The sequence below is a fragment of the Girardinichthys multiradiatus genome, chromosome 19, assembly GCF_021462225.1.
Source record: "Girardinichthys multiradiatus isolate DD_20200921_A chromosome 19, DD_fGirMul_XY1, whole genome shotgun sequence".
Lineage (NCBI taxonomy): Eukaryota > Metazoa > Chordata > Actinopteri > Cyprinodontiformes > Goodeidae > Girardinichthys > Girardinichthys multiradiatus.
This window is the reverse complement of record NC_061811.1, coordinates 11,413,639-11,436,347: the sequence shown is the minus strand read 5'-3', so window position 1 is coordinate 11,436,347 and position 22,709 is coordinate 11,413,639. Positions and strand designations below refer to the sequence as shown.

General features: G+C 41.7%; 1 protein-coding gene across 5 annotated transcripts in view; it reads left to right on the top strand.

The window, feature by feature from the left end:
* Nucleotides 1–19,623, top strand: part of atp10d (ATPase phospholipid transporting 10D) — a 43,406-nt gene extending 23,783 nt beyond the window's left edge. For 4 of the 5 annotated variants that reach the window (XM_047346164.1, XM_047346163.1, XM_047346165.1 and 1 more), the window contains 20 exons: nucleotides 4,968–5,169; nucleotides 6,907–6,992; nucleotides 7,086–7,192; nucleotides 9,808–9,939; nucleotides 10,096–10,208; nucleotides 11,284–11,536; nucleotides 11,728–11,945; nucleotides 13,020–13,211; nucleotides 13,290–13,962; nucleotides 14,476–14,576; nucleotides 14,746–14,872; nucleotides 14,967–15,151; nucleotides 15,248–15,518; nucleotides 15,599–15,675; nucleotides 15,781–15,906; nucleotides 16,016–16,216; nucleotides 17,450–17,530; nucleotides 17,617–17,721; nucleotides 17,814–18,001; nucleotides 18,728–19,623. In XM_047346164.1, the coding sequence (XP_047202120.1) occupies nucleotides 4,968–5,169; nucleotides 6,907–6,992; nucleotides 7,086–7,192; nucleotides 9,808–9,939; nucleotides 10,096–10,208; nucleotides 11,284–11,536; nucleotides 11,728–11,945; nucleotides 13,020–13,211; nucleotides 13,290–13,962; nucleotides 14,476–14,576; nucleotides 14,746–14,872; nucleotides 14,967–15,151; nucleotides 15,248–15,518; nucleotides 15,599–15,675; nucleotides 15,781–15,906; nucleotides 16,016–16,216; nucleotides 17,450–17,530; nucleotides 17,617–17,721; nucleotides 17,814–18,001; nucleotides 18,728–18,923 (3,634 nt within the window). In that variant the 3' untranslated portion in view covers nucleotides 18,924–19,623. Of the gene's footprint in view, nucleotides 1–4,967; nucleotides 5,170–6,906; nucleotides 6,993–7,085; nucleotides 7,193–9,807; nucleotides 9,940–10,095; nucleotides 10,209–11,283; nucleotides 11,537–11,727; nucleotides 11,946–13,019; nucleotides 13,212–13,289; nucleotides 13,963–14,475; nucleotides 14,577–14,745; nucleotides 14,873–14,966; nucleotides 15,152–15,247; nucleotides 15,519–15,598; nucleotides 15,676–15,780; nucleotides 15,907–16,015; nucleotides 16,217–17,449; nucleotides 17,531–17,616; nucleotides 17,722–17,813; nucleotides 18,002–18,727 lie in introns of those variants that run through there. The other variant, XR_007035209.1, reaches the window with a different exon arrangement.
* The last annotated feature ends 3,086 nt before the right edge of the window (nucleotides 19,624–22,709 follow it).

Sequence of the window (22,709 nt, the reverse complement as noted above, 5' to 3'; positions counted from 1 at the left end):
ACAGCCTGGGGGAAGAAACTGTCTCTGTGGCGGCTGGTTTTAGTGAACAGTGCTCTGTAGCGGCGGTCTGAAGGTAAAAACAGTTTATGTGCAGGGTGTGTGGGGTCTGCAGAGATTTTAGCAGCTCTTTTCCTGACCCTTGACCTGTATAGGTCAGGGAAGGTCAGCCCTGATTATTCTCTCTGCATTCCTGATTATTCGTTGCAGTCTGGACCTGTCCTGTTTTGTGGATGAGCCAAACCACACTGAGATGGATGAAGACAGGACAGACTGAATGATGGCAGTGTAGAAGATGACTAGCAGCTCCTGTGGAAGGTTGAAGTTCTTGAGTTGCCTCAGGAAGTACAGTCTCTGCTGGGCCTTTATCGCGGCGAGTTGATTTACACATGGCTTTCAGCCATGATGAGGAGACGTTAAAGAGCCTGTTTACATCTTCCTCGGAGATCTGTAGTGCAGGCAGAGGATCTGATGGTAGGAGGTTGGTTGCTTTATGGGAGGAATTTGTTCCTGAATGGGATGTAGAGGGGATGATTTGAGGTGTGAATGGCTTCTTGTCATGTCTGCAGTAGAAGCCATTCAGACGGTTGGCCAGGAGACGACTCTGTTCAGGATGGGTGGGGGGGCTCCTATAGGCAGTCAGGTTTCTCAGACCAGTCCATACAGCTGAAGTGTCACCAGTAGAAAGTCTGTTCTTCAGCTTCTCACTATAGCTTCTCTTGGCTGCTTTGATCTCCTTTGTTAGTCTGTTCCTGGCCTGCCTGTACCGCGCCCAATCTCCACTGCTGTGAGCTTCTTCCTTGTCCCTGCGCAGATTCCTGAGGTGTGGAGTAAACCATGGCTTGTTGTTCTTGTTGTCTGCACACACATGTCCTCACAGAAACTGATGTATGATGTCACCACATCAGTTAGTTGGTTTAAGTCAGTGGCTGAAGTTTCAAAAACAGTCCAGCCTGTACATTCAAGGCAGGCCTGTAGCATCTGCTTTGATTCCTCAGTCCACTTCTTAACAGTGTGAACCGCGGGTTTGGAAGCTCTTAGTCTCTGTCTGTAGGTTGGGATGAGGTGGATTAGATAATGAATAACCATTGAATTATCAATGTTTTGCATCTTTGTTATACTTACAGTAAACAAGAAGAAATGGGTCAGTGTATTCAGAGTGTCATGAAGTGGCATAATGTGAGTAAACATGTACTTTGAACACTTACCCTCTACCCTTGGGTTATTATATTAAGAATGACAGAGATCATTTTCAGTAAATGAGACTTGGAAGTTTATTATTATGAGGTGTCTGATAATATAAGCAATCCAGAGGAATATTAAATAATTAACCTGCCTTCCTCTGAGCTCAACTTTTATCAGTCTGTTTTTTCTAAATGTTGCTTTCATGTTCAGTGACACTGATATGCAGCATCATTGATTATCAACAAGGAGTTATTGCTAATTACCTCGTATTCTCTAATCTCCACAGTGTAACAGGCATCTGAGCAAAAGCAATCATCTGGTTGCTCTATTTCCTTAGAACTGTCAGAGAGTGTAAAAATGTACCAAAAATTATTTGAAAGCAACGACTCTATTGATATACCTTCATTATCCAGTGGTCAAAATTTCTTGTGGCAGTGAAAAGATTTGCAGCAGCATTCTGAGCCCATTGGAGCTGAGAGAGAGAGGAATAACTGATTAGTTATAAAGTTCCTCACAGTAATCCAGCTCAGTGGTAACAAAGACGTTGGTTAGTGTTTCAAAATGCAGCTGAGTAAGAATTATCTTTACTGCCTCAAATGGATAAAACTGTATTAACTGTTCTGATGTGATTTTCTAACTAATTCAGCATCAACCTTGATCAGGTTAGTAACAGTTGGTTTGATGTACAGGTCCTTCTAAAAAAATTAGCATATTGTGATAAAGTTAATTATTTTCTATAATGTAATGATGAAAATTTAACATTAATATATTTTAGATTCATTGCACACTAACTGAAATATTTCAGGTCTTTTATTGTCTTAATACGGATGATTTTGGCATACAGCTCATGAAAACCCAAAATTCCTATCTCACAAAATTAGCATATTTTATCCGACCAATAAAAGAAAAGTGTTTTTAATACAAAGAAACGTCAACCTTCAAATAATCATGTACAGTTATGCACTCAATACTTGGTCGGGAATCCTTTTGCAGAAATGACTGCTTCAATGCGGCGTGGCATGGAGGCAATCAGCCTGTGGCACTGAGGTCTTATGGAGGCCCAGGATGCTTCGATAGCGGCCTTTAGCTCATCCAGAGTGTTGGGTCTTGAGTCTCTCAACGTTCTCTTCACAATATCCCACAGATTCTCTATGGGGTTCAGGTCAGGAGAGTTGGCAGGCCAATTGAGCACAGTGATACCATGGTCAGTAAACCATTTACCAGTGGTTTTGGCACTGTGAGCAGGTGCCAGGTCGTGCTGAAAAATGAAATCTTCATCTCCATAAAGCTTTTCAGCAGATGGAAGCATGAAGTGCTCCAAAATCTCCTGATAGCTAGCTGCATTGACCCTGCCCTTGATAAAACACAGTGGACCAACACCAGCAGCTGACACGGCACCCCAGACCATCACTGACTGTGGGTACTTGACACTGGACTTCTGGCATTTTGGCATTTCCTTCTCCCCAGTCTTCCTCCAGACTCTGGCACCTTGATTTCCGAATGACATGCAGAATTTGCTTTAATCCGAAAAAAGTACTTTGGACCACTGAGCAACAGTCCAGTGCTGCTTCTCTGTAGCCCAGGACTGGGGAATGCGGCACTTGTAGCCCATTTCCTCCACACGCCTGTGCACGGTGGCTCTGGATGTTTCTACTCCAGACTCAGTCCACTGCTTCCGCAGGTCCCCCAAGGTCTGGAATCGGCCCTTCTCCACAATCTTCCTCAGGGTCCGGTCACCTCTTCTCATTGTGCAGCGTTTTCTGCCACACTTTTTCCTTCCCACAGACTTCCCACTGAGGTGCCTTGATACAGAACTCTGGGAACAACCTATTCGTTCAGAAATGTCTTTCTGTGTCTTACCCTCTTGCTTGAGGGTGTCAATAGTGGCCTTCTGGACAGCAGTCAGGTCGGCAGTCTTACCCATGATTGGGGTTTTGAGTGATGAACCAGGCTGGGAGTTTTAAAGGCCTCAGGAATATTTTGCAGGTGTGTAGAGTTAACTCGTTGATTCAGATGATTAGGTTCATAGCTCGTTTAGAGACCCTTTTAATGATATGCTAATTTTGTGAGATAGGAATTTTGGGTTTTCATGAGCTGTATGCCAAAATCATCCGTATTAAGACAATAAAAGACCTGAAATATTTCAGTTAGTGTGCAATGAATCTAAAATATATGAATGTTAAATTTTCATCATGACATTATGGAAAATAATGAACTTTATCACAATATGCTAATTTTTTGAGAAGGACCTGTACTTGATCAAGGAGCCAACATCTACATGGAGGGTCTCAGTGGTGCTGCCAAAGACCATCTCCTCTGTCTTTTCATTTAATGATTAGCTAGACTTTGATGTAAATGTGTAGTGTTCAGCTCAAAAGTGTGTATCTTGATGTCTGATTATCAGTGAACCATAACATTTATCTGGACCACAACTGCCCATATGTGAAGTAAATCCAACCTTGTGTGAACAATATGTATCATGTTGCATCGTGTATATCAAAAAAGTATACAAAAAAAAAACAGTCTAAAACAAATAAATTCAGCCTTTTTGCTTCCCCAGGAATTAATATGGTAAGATATCTTGGAAATGTTAAAAGGACATTTCCAAACAAAAGTCCACAGTTATACAGAGAGAAACATGCACAACATATACACGACATGAGTCAACGTCCTTGCTAATTCCCCCCCCCCAAAAATCAGGCTGAGAAATTCTCAGAATAACAACAGAAACCCCAAAGAACCCATCTCAAACTGCAGGCCTCACTTAGCATGTTAAATGGTAAAGTTCATGAGAGTATGGCTTGGTTGAAAGAGAAGGACTCTTGTCTCTAAATTGAATTAGGTTTGTAAAGTTGAACATTAAGAAACCACAAGACTTTTGGAACAATGTTCTCTAATTAAATGAAACTGTCATTTGGGGTATTCATAACACAATAATTTCATACCAGCTGTAAAGAACAGAACTGGAGATCCGATGGTTTTGGCTTGTTTTTCAGTCACAGGAATCGTGCACCTTGCATTCATTGAGTTGACCATCAACTTCTCTGCATACCAAAGTATTTTAGAGTCTAATGTGGGTTCAGCTGTCCAACAGCTGAAGCTTGGCCCAACAAACGGGGCAATGATCAGAATGACTACAACAGAATGACCAAAAATGAAAAGAAACAGTGTGTTCCAATGGCCTAGTCAAAGTTCAGACCTCAAACCAATTGACATTGTGTTGTGGAACCTTAAGAGAGCTGTACAGATGTCCAGGTCAGCAAACATGAATCAACTGAAGCAACACTGGAAATAGGCATTAGCCTAAATTCTTTCAGGATGGCTTCCTTCCACAGTCCAAAGACATGCCTGTTAGGTTAATTGGTCACTCTAAATTGACCTTAGGTGTATGTGTGTGTGCATGGTTGTTTGTGTGTTGCCCTGCGATGGACTGGCGATCTGTCCAGGGTGTACCCCGCCTCTCGCCCATAGACTGCTGGAGATAGGCACCAGCTCCCCCGCGACCCACTATGGAATAAGCGGTAGAAAATGACTGACTGACTGACTTTCAGGATGATCTGAGAGCCTAATAAAGTCAATAGTCGACAGAAAATGATTTTTCAGTTTTGGCTTTTAAAATTTTGGTTATTTTTATGAAGCTGTGACAAATCACAATGTGTGTTGTTCATCAGTTATTAAGTTTTGTTTACCTGTTGGGGATGGAAGCATGTCTTTTCTGTTATTGTTAAACGAGAATTAATGTATGTTACATTTTTCTATTTTTCTGTCCTTTTGTCTCACCACAGCAAGCAGAAGTCCTACATTGACCGGTGCTGGAAGGATGTGCGAGTTGGAGACTTTGTACGTTTGTCCTGTAATGAAATCATCCCAGCTGACCTGCTGCTGCTGTACTCCTCTGACCCCCGTGGTGTCTGTTACATTGAAACTGCGAACCTGGATGGAGAGACCAACCTGAAATTGAGGCAGGTTGTGTCAGGTTCTCTACAGGTAACACCACCTTTCAACTTTATCTATGTTAGACGGAGTTAAGGCTGTGCTGGAGAATGATGGTGGCCATACCAGAAATATTTTCCAAACTGTGAGGGGTTGTACTCATTTTGTGAGATACTGTACGGTCAAATTAATTTTTTTAAGTTTCCCTTTTTCAAAAAAGTAACAAAATTCATCTAAGGAAGCCATGTTGATTGCTTCAAATCGTTGACTCATTCTGAGCAAGCATGTGGCAACAGTGGAAAGCTGATTGTGTTGCTCATTTCTTCATTTTTCAGTACAGGAACTGTTCAATTTTAACTGTTTCACTGCTTCTCACAGGAAAACTATACATTAGTGCACTAATGATAAGCCATCTAAAGCTGAAAAAGGCAGATCACTATGTTGTTTTCTCTGGACTCTTACCAGCATGTGTTACTTTAAGGCCATCACACGGTACGTAATGTAAAGTCAGTCATATTTATCTCTGCTGATCTGAGGTTTTTTGTTAAACACAGACTGCATCATACTGACTGCCTCCTGCTCTGCAGAGATTTGTTCTTATTATTCAAGGGTTAACAGTACATGACAACTATCTTCACCCAGAGCAAAACAATAACTTTAACATCAAGGAATAAACAATATGGAAAGTAAACTAGTAAGTAGTGTGTTTAGAAAAGGCATTTAACCAAACAGTGAAAGGGCAAAGATTGCTTTAGTTTAAAATGTGAAAGACTTGGAAAGAAAATCAGGGACATTTTAATTTCACAACCTGGTAAATGTGATTCAATTTCATGTCAGTTTTATGTAAAAATAAAAAACAAATACCTAGAAGGCTCCAGGGACTTTTTGTTGCCTCTTCAAAGCGTCTTCCTGTGGAGGAGGGGTTACCAGCAGCCAAAACACCAGTTTAACTTTCATGTGACCTCTATGCGCTCAGTTTATTAGCAGTCAACACAGCCTCCTAGATTAGGCTGCTTTACATACAAGCTGTTGGGTTTTTTAAATTTAAAAACAGAACTAAAAGTCAAAATGTGGGACATATTCTCAGTTTGCAGGATTGTATTGGTCTCATATAATATGAAAAAAAATATATTTGGGGGTTTCATTAGCTGTAAGCCATTATCATCAAAATGAATAGAAACAACTGAAGTACATCACTCTGTGTGTCTAATTAATCGAGTTTAACATTTTGAGTTGAATTACTAAAACAACCTTTTGATGATATTCTAATTTATTAAAATGCATCTTTCTGTAATATTTGGAGACGGTGTCCTTATGTCGACTACAGACTTAGGTTTGATCCATCAGAGCTTTGAGACAAAATAAGACATGGTACATGAAATGGATCATACTGTGTTTATTTCAGGGTTTACATGTATGTAGTTGTTTCCAAACCGACCAGATGTGCTTTGTCCAGACACTGTGAATCTAGATAATGGTGCGATAATGGCTCATTTGATGGATGTTTTGACTTTGAATTTACTGCGAAAAGCTGCTGGTTTCAGTGCATCTCCTTAGATGCTTTGCAGCTACCACCCAGTGGTCTTGGGTGGTATTGCACTAAAAGGCTTGCTTTCATCCTACAGGAAGATGATGCAGAGCTTACTAACCTTCTAGCCTGGTTAAGCTTTCAATTATTATTACTACTTAAGCTATTTTACTCACTAAGGAACATTTGTTTGGGGTACATTTTTAGTTCTTACATACATTCAGACATGGACTCTGATGGCATCTGATGCGTTTATCTTCCAGGGCGCAGACTTCACACCGGAGAGCTTCCACAGTCGCATCGAGTGTGAGAACCCTAACAATGACCTCAGCAGGTTCAAAGGTTACATGTGAGTCTAGGTTTTATGCTGCAGGGTTTAAACGCCTCAGGCAGGTACTGTGAAGCTGATCATGGTGTGTTTGGGTTTTATTTTGAGTCACAGCGAGCACTCGGGTGAGGTTCGGGCTGGCCTCCACAGCAGCAACCTTCTTCTGAGGAGTTGCACCATCCGCAACACAGAGACGGTGGTCGGCATCGTGGTTTACGCGGGTGAGACCACTCTATCAGTAAAAACAAACTTTGCAGAGCAATGAACAATCCTTAAACATGGTCACATTTTATCACGTTACAATCACAAACCCCTGGGTGTTTTTAGTAAGATTTTTTATGATTCACCAACCAATATACACCAGCACCACCAAGTAGTACATATTTCTTTTTACATATCTAAAAAAAAAGTGTGGCATGCATTTTTATTCAGCACCCTTGAGTGTTTTGCATGTAGTAAAAGTTTAATTTTAGTCTCATCTGACCAGACCACCTTCTTCTGCATCTTTGCGGTCATCTCCACAGATCATAGCAAGGGCCAGATTTGTGGATTGCATGGTTAATTGTTGTCCTACGTGAGCTGTGAATCTCTGCAGCTCCTCCAGAGTTACCATAGCTCTCTCGCCTGCTTCCCTGATTAATGCTCTGCTTTGTTCCTTGCTCTTCATGGTGATGTTTGTGCACCATCACAGAATGGCTGCTTTTATACAGAGATTACCTTACACCTCAACTCTCTTTACTAATTTGGGGATTTCTGGAGCCGATTGTTTGCCAAATATTTTATTTAGGGGTAACCATGCATGATTTCCCTTCTATTTCACAATGACTCAATACTTTGTGTTGATCTATCACAAGAAGTCCAAGTGAAATAAATTGTGTGTGGTTATATGACAAAATGTGAAAAAGATTCAAGAGGTAATAAATACTGTGAATATGACTGTATTTATGTAAGGCAGATGTGTGTTCTTCTTTATGAATAAAGAAATGACTACAACATAGTAGCTAATCACCTAAATCTGTCTGCATCTCCAGTCAGAGTAAAAATTAACATGTTTAAAACAGCTGGAACTGTGATAAACCCATATTTAGCCTGACACTCTGCACAGAGGGGAGGATGTAGGAGGTCTAAGGTCACTGTTGGAAAACAGCAGCAAAAAAGGGAAATCTTGGAGTCACCAAGTGTCCACAGCAAACCATTAGGTGTTATTTACATGCCAACAGGTTGTCTGGGAAGCATGCCAGGAACAAGTATTTTCTGTCCTACCATCACAAATATAAACATGCAAAGTCTGCTAGGACTCTAACTGGAACCGAATGCTTTGAACAGATGAGACCAAGATTGAGTTTGCCATGAAACTCAGGATGGATATGTAATAAAGCACATCATCCAACTGTTAGGTGTGGTGGACGATCGGTGATGCTGTGTACAAGTTTGTCCTCCAAATGTCCTTTGGATCCAGGTAGATTACTTATCATCATGGATTCTATAAAATAACAGATTTTTTGTGGCCAAAAAACTGAATAGGGGTCATTAGGCCTTCCAGCAGGATTACTATTGAACACTTACAGCCAAGTCAACATAGAAATGGTTAATCAGACACAAAATCACAAGGAGACACAAAATCTGAAAGCCATCACCTTCCCCAGATAAGAAGAGAGAAAACCTGTAAGATGCACATAGTGTAAAATGAATCTATTTTAGGGCTTCTTTACACATCTTTATGAGGGCTGACTGCAAAAGAATACATTCTACAACCATGAATCACGTTGAATGTGGCTTTCTCAACTTATGATAACTTAATTACGTGCTTGATTAAATCAGCTCTGTGGATTGTGAAGCATTAGTGTTTATTCTGAGAGAGACACTACCAGCATCAGATTCTGTGCCCATTCTGACTACAGCGGTTAAACCAATGATAAATACAGTATACAGTCTAAACATCTCAGAGGTCTCTCAGGCATGTCCTTCTCTTTGCTGTAATCAAACAGTGGTGTTCTTTACACACTCAAGCTGTAAATCTCAATTTCATTTTTAAAATAGAGGCCTGATTATCAGTCTCCTAAATCATTGTGGAGGAACTTTGGCCTTCAGTTTTCTCTAGGGTTGCTTCATCTCTCCGAGGCATTCCTTTCTGGACTTTGACTGGGCCAATACAACACACAGATACTTTTCTATCTGCCATCGTGACCGTTGTTCTTTGATGACCCAGTTTGGGCCAAGCTTCTGTGGGAGCAAGCGGTCTAATCACTGAGCTAAATAGTTATCACAATACTCAGGAACATCTCTCAAAACACAGCCCTCACGAGAGGGGAACTTTATTCTTCAAAAAGCGCACAGAATCATCTTCATCAAAAATTATATGTACAGAAGAAAGAATTCACAGAATTCATCTTATAATGGTAAACCCAATAATAACACTTTTAATCTATTCAAACAGAGCTTTACGCTTCCACACTTCAACCTGAGATGGCCTTACAATTGACTTTAGATGACTTTGATATAAGAAGTACATGTTTAACTCAAAGACTGCAAGGTGCCTGTCCCCTGTGGCTTTAAAACCAAGCCCATATCATCAACCCTCCACCACCGTGTGTGACCACTGGTTTGATTTTCTCCAAACATTGTGCTGAGCATTCTGGACAAACATCTCTACCATGGTCTCATCTGTCTTATGGACTTTGTTTCAGAAGTCTTGTGTTTCATTCCAGTGGAGGCAGATGATTTTATTTGATCACGTCCTGATATTTAAATCAATAAAAAAAGTTATGTTGCATTTCTGCTGAGTCTTCAGTGTTGCAGAGAACCAAATGATTTGTTTTCTTATTGTATGACTCAGGTCATGAGACGAAGGCTATGATGAACAACAGCGGCCCGAGGTACAAGCGCAGCCAGCTGGAGAAGCATCTTAACACAGACGTCCTGTGGTGTGTTGCCCTCCTCATCGTCATGTGTCTGACTGCAGCTGTAGGTGTGTAGCAACACAAAAAACACGAAACAAACCGACAAAAGCAGCAGGTTTTGATTTCAGAATAACTGTGATGAACTGGCTTTCGATTCTCTGGCTACCTAGAAATATAACCTTCAGTGTAATGAGCTGCTCTGGGCTTTTGTGTTGCATTTCCAGGTCATGGCCTCTGGCTGAACACCTTTAAAGACGTAGGCTTTCAGGTCGATGGTGAGACCTCTCCAGCTCTGGCCGGGTTCTATGTGTTCTGGACTATGATCATCGTACTCCAGGTGTGGCCAAAAAGCTTGTTTTAACAGTCATTGTACCATTTAAGGACAATCAGATACACCTTAGAACATTTTAAAAGGTTCCTTTTTAAAGTAACTGTTATTTCTTTTTCAAAATGGCACCAATAAATACATGAAAACACCATCTATAAAGATTTCTATTAGACTAGGTGAAACTGAGTACAAGTTGAGTTTTCAATAGAGACAGGTCTTTAATGCAAGGTAGATAAAGATGTTGCTGCTCTGGTGGCATTTGGTAGCTTGATTTCTTTTTATGGAGCCACAATGAAAAATGCCTTAACTGTACCATAAAGAAAAAAAGTATCTATTCAAATGTAAAATCTCAGAACCTTATCCAGGAAGCTATATTAGTGATACTTTTTAAAAGGACAAAGTCCTGAAAACTATACCTAAAGGTTATCAGATGTACAATCATGCACACAAAGAAGTGGAGGACCCAGAACAGTTATTAAACCTCAGATTCAGGAGGAGCAGTGTAGGATGGGAGGAGGACTCAGCGTTGCTGAGAGAGTTATGGGAGTTTGATTGTCAAGTGGATGCTTGTTTTCATGACCTGGGGAGAATCCGCTGTCGGTGTTGCTTTTACAGGCTATCGGGTCTCTGTATCTCCGAAGAAGGATGTGTGTCCACAGCTTTTTTCCAGTGCAGGTTAGAAAAGAACTAACGGTGTAGTTGTGGAGAAGACTGTATCCCTTGTGGGAAATTCAGGGTTTCATCTTAGCTCTTTGCAGATAATGTGGATCTTTTGGCTTCTTCCAACTATGACCTGAAGCAGTTCACACCTGAGTGTGATGCTGCAGGGATTACAGTTAGCTTGTCTGAGGTTATAGTTTTCGACTGAATTGGGGACTCGTCCACAAAGTGGACGTAGAATTCCCCCAATTTCCTGTTAAGTACCATGGTCTGAGACATGGATGGACTGACTTTTGTCCCAAAGGGTCCAAAAACACCTTTCATACATTCCTTAGAGACAAGAATCAGCCTCAGGCAGCCACATGGAGCCAGGTGAAAAAAATGTATTTTCCTTTAACATTCATCACGGATTTCTGCCCAACAGGTGCTGATCCCTATTTCCCTGTACGTGTCCATCGAGATTGTGAAGCTGGGTCAGATCTACTTCATCCACAACGACCTGGACCTGTACAACCAGCAGCTGGACTCCAGGATCCAGTGCCGGGCCCTCAACATCACAGAGGACCTGGGTCAGATTCAGTTCTTGTTCTCTGACAAGACCGGAACGCTGACGGAGAACAAGATGGTGTTCTGTCGCTGCAGCATTTACGGAGTGGAATATCCACATGTGGAAAACGGTGAGATGTTGTGATAAATCTTTGGAATTTCTTCGCCATCTGTTGGTGAAAGATTGCCACTGCAGTTAGTAATCTAGTCCTTCTAGAAAAGCTTTAAGGAATTAGATTTTTACACTATAAAGCATTTTTCTTCCTTGTCTTACGGCAGCATTCCCTCTCGATGTGTTTTAACCTTTGTTTCTATGTGGCAGCTCGGAGGCTGCAGGTGTACGAGGCGGAGCAGAACGAGGCGGCCGGTCGCACCGTGACTCTGAAGTCGGCCTGCAGTGGGAAATCTCTGAGCTGTCGCTCCCTGAGCTGCAACCGCAGCTCTGTGTCTCTGCATACGCTTACTGCAGAGTCATCAGAGGAGGAGGACCAGCTGTCCGGTCACGCCGCAGTGAGGACCGGTGCCTTCTGCAGCCGCATGGTCAGACTCTCGCACACACCAAGCCAAGTATATGATGTTTTCCACCTCAGGCAGCAGGATTCAGTCCCTGTGTTGCTGTCCTGTACTGTTATTTGACAATGAGATCCTATACACTACAGCCCAAATGCCTGGAAGCAAGATTGAATAGTTTTTCTTGCTTAACAACAGTGTGGCATATATATAATAATCAAACTGTGATTTGTTTTTTTCTTTTCACTTTTATTGTGAACCTGTTGATCTTAACTTTTAAACAAAGTCCTGTTTAGCAATTATTCGACAATGGTCTGATAACATCAAGGTATAATTAAAGATAAATTGAGGAACTTAGTTCAGATCCATGAAAACAAAGTTTGACCATGCATCATATGCATCCCATATGCATGGTTTGTTAGAACGGCAATGTGAACAAAAACTGGCCTGTTGTGTAGAGGGATAAAATATGTTTAAAGCAATATAAAATGGCTTGCAAAAAGATTTAGTCTACTGGCATTTATTTATTCGTTAAGGCATATTTTCTATTCTTTAGTGCATTTCTTCTTATTATTCCATTTTGTGTGATGTTTAGTAGCAATTTATTATGCAGTCTTTGGAAGATACTGCAAAACATCGCCCTTTGGAGAATAATGGGAATATGGTGAAAGCAGGAAGTGAACTCTGTCCTCTTTGGAGGTTCAAAGATCAGACAGCAGCAGAAAGACGGTTAAAAGTTTAAATGGGTCACAGAACATTGAGATTTTACCACAGAATATTTAGAGTGTGAAGGATTAGGACTCTTCAAACCTGTTAAAGAAATGTTCTAGTAATTGTTTAACTGCTTAACTTTTGCTTCGTAAAACATCAGTAAGAATTAGTGTTTTGGGTATTTTCTAATTGGAAAATAAGGCCCCTTACTGAGAAATACATTTGTTGTTCTTTTTTTAACTTTGATTCCCTAAAAATTCTTAGTAGAGAAAATCAATATGTTAAGTATTTTCTTTATTTTAACCACAAAACATCTGATTCGCAGTCTGGTATTTAGGATGAGTGCATGAAAGTGTACATATTGATGCTGGCTCTTGTTGGGTTTTTGCTCAGGCGAAAGACGTGGTCCCGGACCCTGAGCTGGTGAGGAAACTGAGCTGTCTTTCCTCCTCCGCTCTGCATCTTAAAGGCAGCTCCTCAGCCAGCCTGTCCAGCCTGGAGCTCACCTACATCACAGACTTCTTCCTGGCTCTGGCTATTTGTAACAACGTAGTGGTATCTTCACCCAGCCAGCCCCGCCACATGGTAAGTAGGAACTACCTCTGTAAGGCCCTGATTTAGATCATTTAACAGGAGTGATGTCGTAATCTGGTTTCCCTTTAGGTCGCTGAAGCTCGAGCACCTCTAAAGTCTCTGGAGGAAATGAAGCTGATGTTCCAACGCCTCAGCTTCTATTCATTCTCTCCTCCACAAATCAAAGGCAGCCCTCGCAGTTTCACCAGCAAGCTGTTCACTCGGGGGAAGACCAGCTCCTTCACCTTCAACACCCCTCCCAACAACAGCACGGACGGGTCAGACCCGGCTCTGGAGTGCAGCCAGGACACCTGCAAACTGAAGACTAAAGTGGACTTGCCTGACAGGGGGGACAGAGAGGATTCTGCAGCGATGAGCAGCAGGGAGGACCTGGAGAACTTAATGGAGATAAAGGCAGATGGTGATGGGGTTAAGCAGAACCTAGAGGGCATGGGCGGAGATGGAGAGTCAGAGGAGGACATTGACGATGAGCTGCTGTATGAGGCGGAGAGTCCTGATGAGGCGGCTCTGGTCCACGCAGCCCGGGCGTACCACTGCACCCTGAGGGGCCGCTCCGCTGAGAGCCTGCTGGTGGACCTGCCAGGAATCGGCTCTCTGGTCGTGCAGCTGCTTCACATCCTGCCCTTTGACTCCAACAGGAAGAGGATGTCTGTGGTGGTCCGCCATCCCGTGACAGGACAGGTGGTGGTGTACACCAAGGGAGCGGACTCTGTCATCATGGACCTGGCTGAAACACAGAAAGGTAAAGAGGGAGGAGATGCTGGTGAAAGATTCTGGTTGGAGTTCTGATGAAAACCCACTGATTATAAGATGAGCTGTGAGATCTGGACAGGTACACCGCAATATATTAGAATAAGTTCATTTATTTTAGTAATTCAAGCTAAACAGAATGTAGATTCGTGTAGATTCAAGTGTTTATTAGAATATCACATGAAAATCATTTAAAAATCTATTTTAATAGAGAAATGTTTTGTTATGACCATAATATTATTGTGTTATACTGCAGGAGGCTGTCATTAAATCAACCTGGGCTTCCTGAACACCTCAGTAGAGCCATTAACAAGAACTGCTTGTGTATACCATAACAAAATTTAATAATAAAAAATAAACCCTTTGAAAAACATCATGCTGTCTGTTGAATTTAAATACGAGTTTCACTTTTAGAACTGAGTTACAGAAATAAACTAACTTTTCAAGTCTATTTTAAATTATTCTGATTCTTTATCACATTGTACACGTTTGTTCCCATGTTCAGAACAGGCTCAGGAGATCTACAGCCACATCAGGGAACAAACTCAGAAACACCTGCATACCTACGCCAGAGAAGGCCTCCGCACACTATGCATCGCTAAAAAGGTGACGGATTATAATTCAGTATGATATTAAAGTAAAGTTTTGTTGTTCAGATGCAACGTTGCCATCCTCAGTCGTGCTTCCATTTTGTATTTTGGGAGAAGCGTCTTTCTCCTGCAACCCTTCTAAACAAGCCATTTGATGAACTTCATCTTCTCATTTTTATGGTCAGGTTCTGGAGGAAGAGGAGTATGAAGTTTGGCTTAAGAGGCAGCTACTGGCAGAGAGCAGCATCGAGAACCAAGAGGAGCTGCTGCTAGACTCAGCTCAGAGGCTGGAGACCGACCTCACTCTTCTGGGTAGGAGACCTGACATACAGACATACCTCCTCTGCATTAATGCTGTTAGCCGCAGCATATAAAGTTTATGTTTTCCATCTGCGTTCCCACTCAGGCTGCACGGGGATCGTGGACAGGCTGCAAGAGGATGTCCCGGAGACAATCGAAGCCCTGCAGGAGGCCGGCGTCAAAGTGTGGATTCTCACCGGAGACAAACAGGAGACGGCCATCAACATCGCCAATGCCTGCAAACTGCTCCGCTCCAGTGACCGACTACTGTCTGCCAATTGTGGAAGCAGGGTAGGGGATTGAGGAGCTGCGACTGGGCTTGTTTGGAAGCTCGTTTCTGATCTACAAATATGTACATGACTGTTCTTCTCGTTCTTTTTCCTTCAGGAAGCATGTGGAGCCCTGCTTGAGGAGCTTTTAAGCGAAGTCCAGCATGAAGAAGAAAGAGAGGAGTCTTCCTTAAACAGCACCAGCAGCTTTATCCTGGTCATCGATGGCCGGACGTTGGAGTGGGCTCTGCAGGAGGAGCTGAAAGGCAGCTTCTTGGAACTGAGCTGTAAATGTAAGGCGGTCATCTGCTGCCGGTCTACACCGCTTCAAAAGAGCAAGGTGGTTCAGCTGATCCGGGACAAGATTGGTGTCATGACACTGGCTGTGGGTAAGGACACAGACAGGGTAATGAAATAACTATCAAACAAGCAGGAGAAAATTCATCTAAAGGTGTTTTTGTGTTTTAAGGAGATGGAGCAAATGATGTGAGCATGATTCAGGTGGCTGATGTAGGAATCGGGATTTCTGGTCAGGAGGGGATGCAGGTGAGAAAACATAGTCTGGCTGCTGCACCTTGGACAAACACAGAGGATGGGGCTCTGTCAAAGTGTCATAATGTTTTAACAAGGTCACTTTACTTCACTCCACAGGCCGTGATGTCCAGCGACTTTGCCATTTCCAGGTTCAAACACCTCAAGAAGCTGCTGCTGGTTCACGGCCACTGGTGTTACCACCGCCTTGCAAACATGATCCTCTACTTCATCTACAAGAATGTGGTTAGAGCTGTTCACCAGCTTCGTGAAAACTAACTTCTCTTTTTTGTGAATTTACATGGAAGAGATGTGTAGATCAGATTCCAAATGCTGTGTGTCTGTATGTGTGCAGATGTACGTAAATCTGCTGTTCTGGTATCAGTTCTTCTGTGGTTACTCTGGAAGCGTCATGATCAACTCCTGGGTGCTCATCCTGTTCAATCTGGTCTTCACCTCAGTTCCTCCTCTCATCTATGGCATCCTTGACCAAGACACGCCTGCAGACACTCTGATGAAGCTGCCTGAGCTCTATGGGGCTTCACGGACCACTAAGGTGATCCCATGCTTCTGAGAGCATACCCCTATTTAAAATCCCACCTTTTCCACCTTTTAATGTGACCCACATCCTGTACAATTGAAATAAAAAGCAAACAAATCTGTTTAGGGGGAAACAGCTACGATAACTGGGTTGCATAAGTATGCACAATCATAAATGCTGAAGAATAAAATCGATCCTCATTTTCAGCTGTTTTGCTCACACCTGAATGTTTTAGGTCAAATTTGACTGATTTTTGGAACTGTTTGCAGTTTTACCCACCTTAAAAAAAAAAATGTCAGTTCCCTCTTTAAATAAAGTAACTCCACCGCATGTTCCCGTGTGTGCATGGTGTTTTTCTGCTGATGCTCAGTGAATTGCTGTTCAGTAGTTCATCCTGGCAGTTCCTCTTGCAAGATATGGGGAGATTTTAGTCTGGTCTTGATGCTTTCTTTGCAACAAGGCTTGCTTCTCCCCTTCTCCTTTGTCCAGACATATGGGAAATTCAGGAAATTGTTGGAAAGCCCTGCAGCTCCTTTGGTATTCTTGTCAGCCTCCTGGCAGCAGTCTTGTCTTTTCATCAGTTTTGTAAAACTGTTTAGTTTGTGTAATGTAAATGTCCCGTTGTTTTCTCCAGTTATTGATGGCTGTCTTCACTTTGCCTGATGTAATGGGTCTTTTTTGCACTCTTCTGCTGGCTAATAGCTTTGTAAAAATATATCCTTTCTGTGTTTTGTAACGTCTGTGTACACTAGGGTCTCTGTAAACTATGGTTTAACCTAAAAGATGGATGTGGGCAACTCTTTATAGGTAATCAAATTTAATATGATTGAAAGCAGATGTAAACTCAAGAAGACAACAGGAACTTTAACTATGTATTTTATTGGTCTATTTACTTATGCAACCAGGTTATTGCAGCATTCCTTTCCTTCACCAGATTAGTTTTTTCCCGAGCTATGTGTCACATTAAAGGTGGAAACGTTTAAATGATTTATCAGCCTCTCATTTTTCTCCAGCAATAATACCTGTAATTTGACTGTGTGGGGACAGTTTTTGGAACCACTGTAAATGTGCAGATAAAAATAGTTTTGTTTGTTCTTTGTAAGCTTTCTGCTGCAGTTTAAATCATTTGACGGTGTTAACTGTCATTAATCATCTTGTCCTGTTTTCCCTCTAAAGAATGAACACCAGTGTATGTTGTTTGTCTTGTAACTGGCAACAAAACAGACTAACAGATGAGATTTCCTGCAGGTTTACATTCCATTCATGTTCTGGATCAACATGCTGGATGCCTTTTACCAAAGCCTTGTTTGCTTCTTCTTGCCTTATTTTGTAAGTTCTTTTCAGTAAAACTTTTTATGAATGAGTTCAGGTCAGGTCGCATCTCACTCTTAAGATTTTCTGGATATTGTTCCCAGGCACTGGCCGGATCAGATGCTGGAACACTGTCCTTCGGCTCGCCGATCAACACCTCGGCTCTCTTCATCATCCTGTTGCATCAAGTCATCGAGAGCAACACCCTGGTTAGAGCCTCCATGATAAATACTCCTCAGGGTTTCTGCAGGAGTGTCTCGTCAGACTTTCAGATAAGCCATGTTGTGTTTATCTATTGCAGACTTGGATTCACATGCTGGTGTTGGTCCTCAGTGCTGCCTTGTATTTCGGCTTTGTGCAGCTCTACAGTGCCTTCTGTGTGGTCTGCAGCCACCCCACCAACCTGTTTGGGGTGGAAACACTCCAGATAACCCAGCCTCTCTTCTACATCATCTGCACTCTCACCACAGTCGCTGCTTTGTTACCAAGGTACCAAAAACACTCCCACAGAGTTCCAGATAGTTTAACTTCTCAGAAGCAACTGACCTACATGATGATGATCCGCAGAGGTGCAGCCGTGGGCACGGTTTGCACCATCTTTCATGTTATGAGCTAAAAACCAAATAGGCTCAACCGGAGGCGTGCTAGAGAGATCAAGGCGAGGTCACTCAGCATAAATTGCACATAAATGATAACACATTAAAGAATCATTGACAGTCATCTTTTTATTGCTTGTCAAACTGCTGTTGCACACAACTGCCTTTTAAAAATGTGTTTAATAGTCAAGAAGTATAAAAAAATTAAACATTGCAATTTTGCATGAGCCATAGATATGTGCATTTCTGTTCCAGGGAGTATTCCCTGCAGAATGTCAATGAGATCAACAGGCTGATGCAGCATCTGGAATTAAACGTTATGTGTAAACTGAATCAGAGTTAGGAAAATGTCAAGTGGGGAGCTAGTAGGCACTTAAAAAGTCCTACAACTTACAGCGCAGGAATTAAACTAAAGATTTCTCCACCTGCTTAACAAGGTGTTGGTTCCCCATTTGCTCACAACACACCCCTGACCGGGGTATTGTAAAGTTTGTAGAAGTTTAACCAACAGATCTAAGAGTGGATCTGTTGTCCCCCTGCAGCCATAGAATCTGGTGTAAAAAAAAATCCCTTGATGCTGATCTCTGAACATCTCCGTTCTCCTTGTTCTCTTCTGCAGAATTTTATTCCGGGCTCTGTTCAACAGCCTTCACTCCTCTGCTCCCCTGAGATCAGCTCAGAGAGATGAGGCAGCTGCAGAGCGGTACCGCCAGAGGATGAAAGTCTGGAACCTGAAACACTCAGGAGCCAGCAGCCTGCAGGTGCATGCAGATAATCCCGGGCTGGAGCCCATTGAGGATGAGGTGGTGTCCTGAGCCCCTCCTCAACAAACAGAGACAGAGAAGCTTAGACTGAAACCACGCAACATTTTTGGTGCAATACGGTGTTAAATTTGGACAGAACTCTACAGCTTTTTACAGCTCAGAGAGGACTGATTCTGTCACATGTGACTGCAGCTGTAAAACCCAAACAGCAGCTAAAAAACAGCCTCTAGTTTCAGCAATGATGAAAATGCAGCTGCGAAAACTGGGATGCTGGTTGGATCGTGTTTATATACATGCTCCTGTGCACTGTAGGAATATTTTGATTACCTTTTCAGCTAGGGGAAATGAAGGAATAATCAGCATCCGACCATCTTCCTCTTGGACTCCACCATTTATTTATTTATTCCTGTAAAGGCTTTGTTTTCCATGACAATTAAGTCTAAAGCTAAACTGGATGGACAGGAATCCAGTTTAATGAAGACTGTCAGAATGCCTTCCAGTCTTATTGATCCAGTCAACTAATCAAAATGAAATTAACACTCTCGAGTGCTGACACAGCACCTATCAGGTGTTCCTAAGTGCCTCGTTGCTTTTTTATAAAGAAAAATTAAAGCAACACTGAATAAAAGTGAGTTGAGCTCTCATTTAAGTGGCCTTTCAATCCAGTACAAAAACTCAAGTTTTTGTACTGGACTTTGGTTCCCAGGTTTCACTGACCAGTTAAACTCTGAATAAATTCTTCACACACTAACCTGCTCTATTTGTATTGATTTAAAGGTGATATATGTAAGAACCTAACTGTCTGCAACTTAAAACCTATAAAGGGAACAATATTTGATTCACTGTGGTTTAACTATATTTATAGTTCTGTTTGAATCTCTTCACCATGCATGTTAATAATTATCTGCCCGTTTACACTTGCTTGCCAGGATGGACTGATTTTATAACATGAAGCAGCCAAGAACTGGCAAGTTCGAATTTATTAAGGAGTTTCTCCAATCATACAAGCTCAAATATATACAAAGTTGGATGTCGACCACAGACTTTTTGTAGCCATCAGCAAGCTTCTGTACGACTGACCAATCGTCTCGCCAGAATTTGTAGACTTAATTTAAACCAGTTGGGTTCCTGGGATGAACTTTTAAGAGTTGTTTATAAATTATCCAAAAGCCTGAGATTGGTGCTTTGAGAATACCATTAGAGAAGGTTTTCATGTGTGTTTAACATTTCCTTTTGAAATACCCAAGTGGGTCCAGTTTTAATCATCTAGTTGTTGATTTGAGGTGGAGTTGCATAATATGGGGTGGATCTTCCTCCTTTAATATTCTATACACTTTCTGCAATTCACCAGTATCACTGGCAGCAAAACAGTCCCGCAACATAATGCTACCACCACCATGACTTATAATTGGTAAAATGTTATTAAGTGTGAATCCTCAACTTGGCTTCGACTCCTCCAATCATAGATCTTGCCATTGTGGCCAAAGATCTCCATTACTGTTTCTTCGGAAAGCATTTGGATTGTCCATGTGGGCATCTGTAAATTTCTGCTTAAGGGGTCGATTTTGGAACAGGGGCTTCTTTTCTCTCCGTCAATATTGATGTACTTGCAATAACTTCTATAGAACTTCACCAGCCTTTTATTGACAACTCGCATTCCTACAAGCAAAAAGCAGGAATTGGTTCAGCCAATTCTTAGAAATTTCAACTTAAAAGTGTAGTCATTCCCATAAATGGTATAAGCTTGTCATGTCCAAGGAATGATCCACTCCAGACCGCATTCCTTAACCTTCCACAAACACGTTTTCACACTAAAAAAGCAATCATAGGAATCATCTTAACTATAGTAGAACTTCAAACATAAACATGATTTAAACTAAACATGGTTAAAGTTGTCATTTTGAAAGCCTATGAACTTGTCCCAGAGGACTTTTAAAAAGAGCCCTAATCAAAACCTACTGTATGTTGAGTTTGCAAAGGAGAAGAGGATCCTTTTTGATATTCTTGTAAAGTTACAAACTTCTCCAACTTAAGAACTGTTTGTCTGAACTTGATGCACTACACTTGATTGGTCAAAAGGTAGAATTCTTGTCTGAATATGTTCTTACACACAAATCGGTTTTTCAGTCTGTTCCAACAAAACACTCTTCTGTTACGGAGTGACAAAGCCAAGCCTTCTTTGCCTAAAGAGGAAAGAGTGTTTTCTAATGTCATAAAAATTTTATGCCATCTCAGCTTAAAGGTGTAGGGCTCATTAAAACTAACCAAAATCCTTTGACCTGTGTCGAAAATGGGCAATGCCCCTAGGCCTGTACATTTGGTTTATTTGCAATCTGAGCTCATTTTAGGTGCTTCCCCTTGCTGTTTGCCCAACCTTATCGCTCCAAGGGGTTACTCTGTTGCTAGGAAGTTATATTACTGGTGGTCTTGAACCAAAGCATGAAAAGTTTTGCCATATTAATGTCAGTCCTAGTTATGAACTTACTTGTGCCCAAGCGATAAAGAAAGAAAAACAGACTATGGTGTTTACTTGTCTGATAGTTTACTTAAGTCAGTTTTTTTTGATAGTGTGGAACCTAACAAAGATCCCTGCAGTCCCTAATGTAAAGGCTCAGAATGGACAACAGTCCACTGATTCCTCATTACCTGAGCCTGGGCACCTCCCAGAGGACTGATCTGATATTACAAAAATATTTTGCAGGTGTGTTAAATGTTGATAAAGCTGAGTCTGTGTCATTTATTTTTAATGACGAGTCCTAATACACAGGTAGTGTCCAATTGTTATCCCTGATGCTGATTGGAATGTAGTTCGCCACATTGTGATACCTTCAGAGAATTGAAAGCAGATGTTTTCTTCCTAGAAGCTACACCTGGCCTGACTCTATCTACCTGTGACACCTTTCTGGAGAGGGGCATCGTCCGAGCTTCTGCTGCCAACAACTTATTGCTCACCCTCTACCGATGATCCACATAGCCCTGTCTTTCAGTGTTTAACCCTTTCTCTCTCCTAGACATAGCAATTGACTGAGCTTTTACTGTGACTAACTCTATGTGCTCTCTTTCAGACTCTATCCTTGAAAACTGTCTCAGACTTTATCTGTTCTTTCTTTCTAGATGAAACGACTAAAGGAGCTACATCCACTAACATTTACTTTTCCTTCTATAGAAAGGACTCCTGGATCGGTGCTTCTTTGTCCTTTTTGTGTCTCTGCTCTGTTCTCTCAAAACCCCAGTCAGTTGTGGCAGATGGCCGCTCACACTGAGCCTGATTCTTCTGGAGGTTTCTTCCTGTTAAAAGGGAGTTTTTCCTCTCCACTGTCGCTACATGCATGCTCAGTATGAGGGATTGCTGCAAAGTCAACGCCAGTGACTGTCCACTGTCTCTACATGTTCATCCAGGAGGAGTGAATGCTGCAAGTCACTGACTGGATGCAATCTGCTGGGTTTCCTTAGATAGAAAAACGTTTTATCCAATTTGAATAAATAACTGAATCTGACTGCACTGTTCAATGGTTAGGATTAATTGGAATGTATGTACCTGACTTTTGTGAAGTGCCTTGAGACAACATGTGTTGTGAATTGGCGTTATATAAATAAACTGAATTGAATTGAATTGAAACTGAATGTTGTCCTTAACTCATGAAAGCAAGTCATCAGGACATAAGGGGGTAACCAAAACTATCAGTTGATTCTCAAACACTTATACTGGGTAGAATTAAAAATAGCAGAAAACCTCACCAGATTATACTGCATGCTCCACTTCAACCAATTCCAGCTGTGGAGAATTGTCATTATGGATTCTCTACCTCGAAAAGCTGCTAACCAGTTTTTACTTTG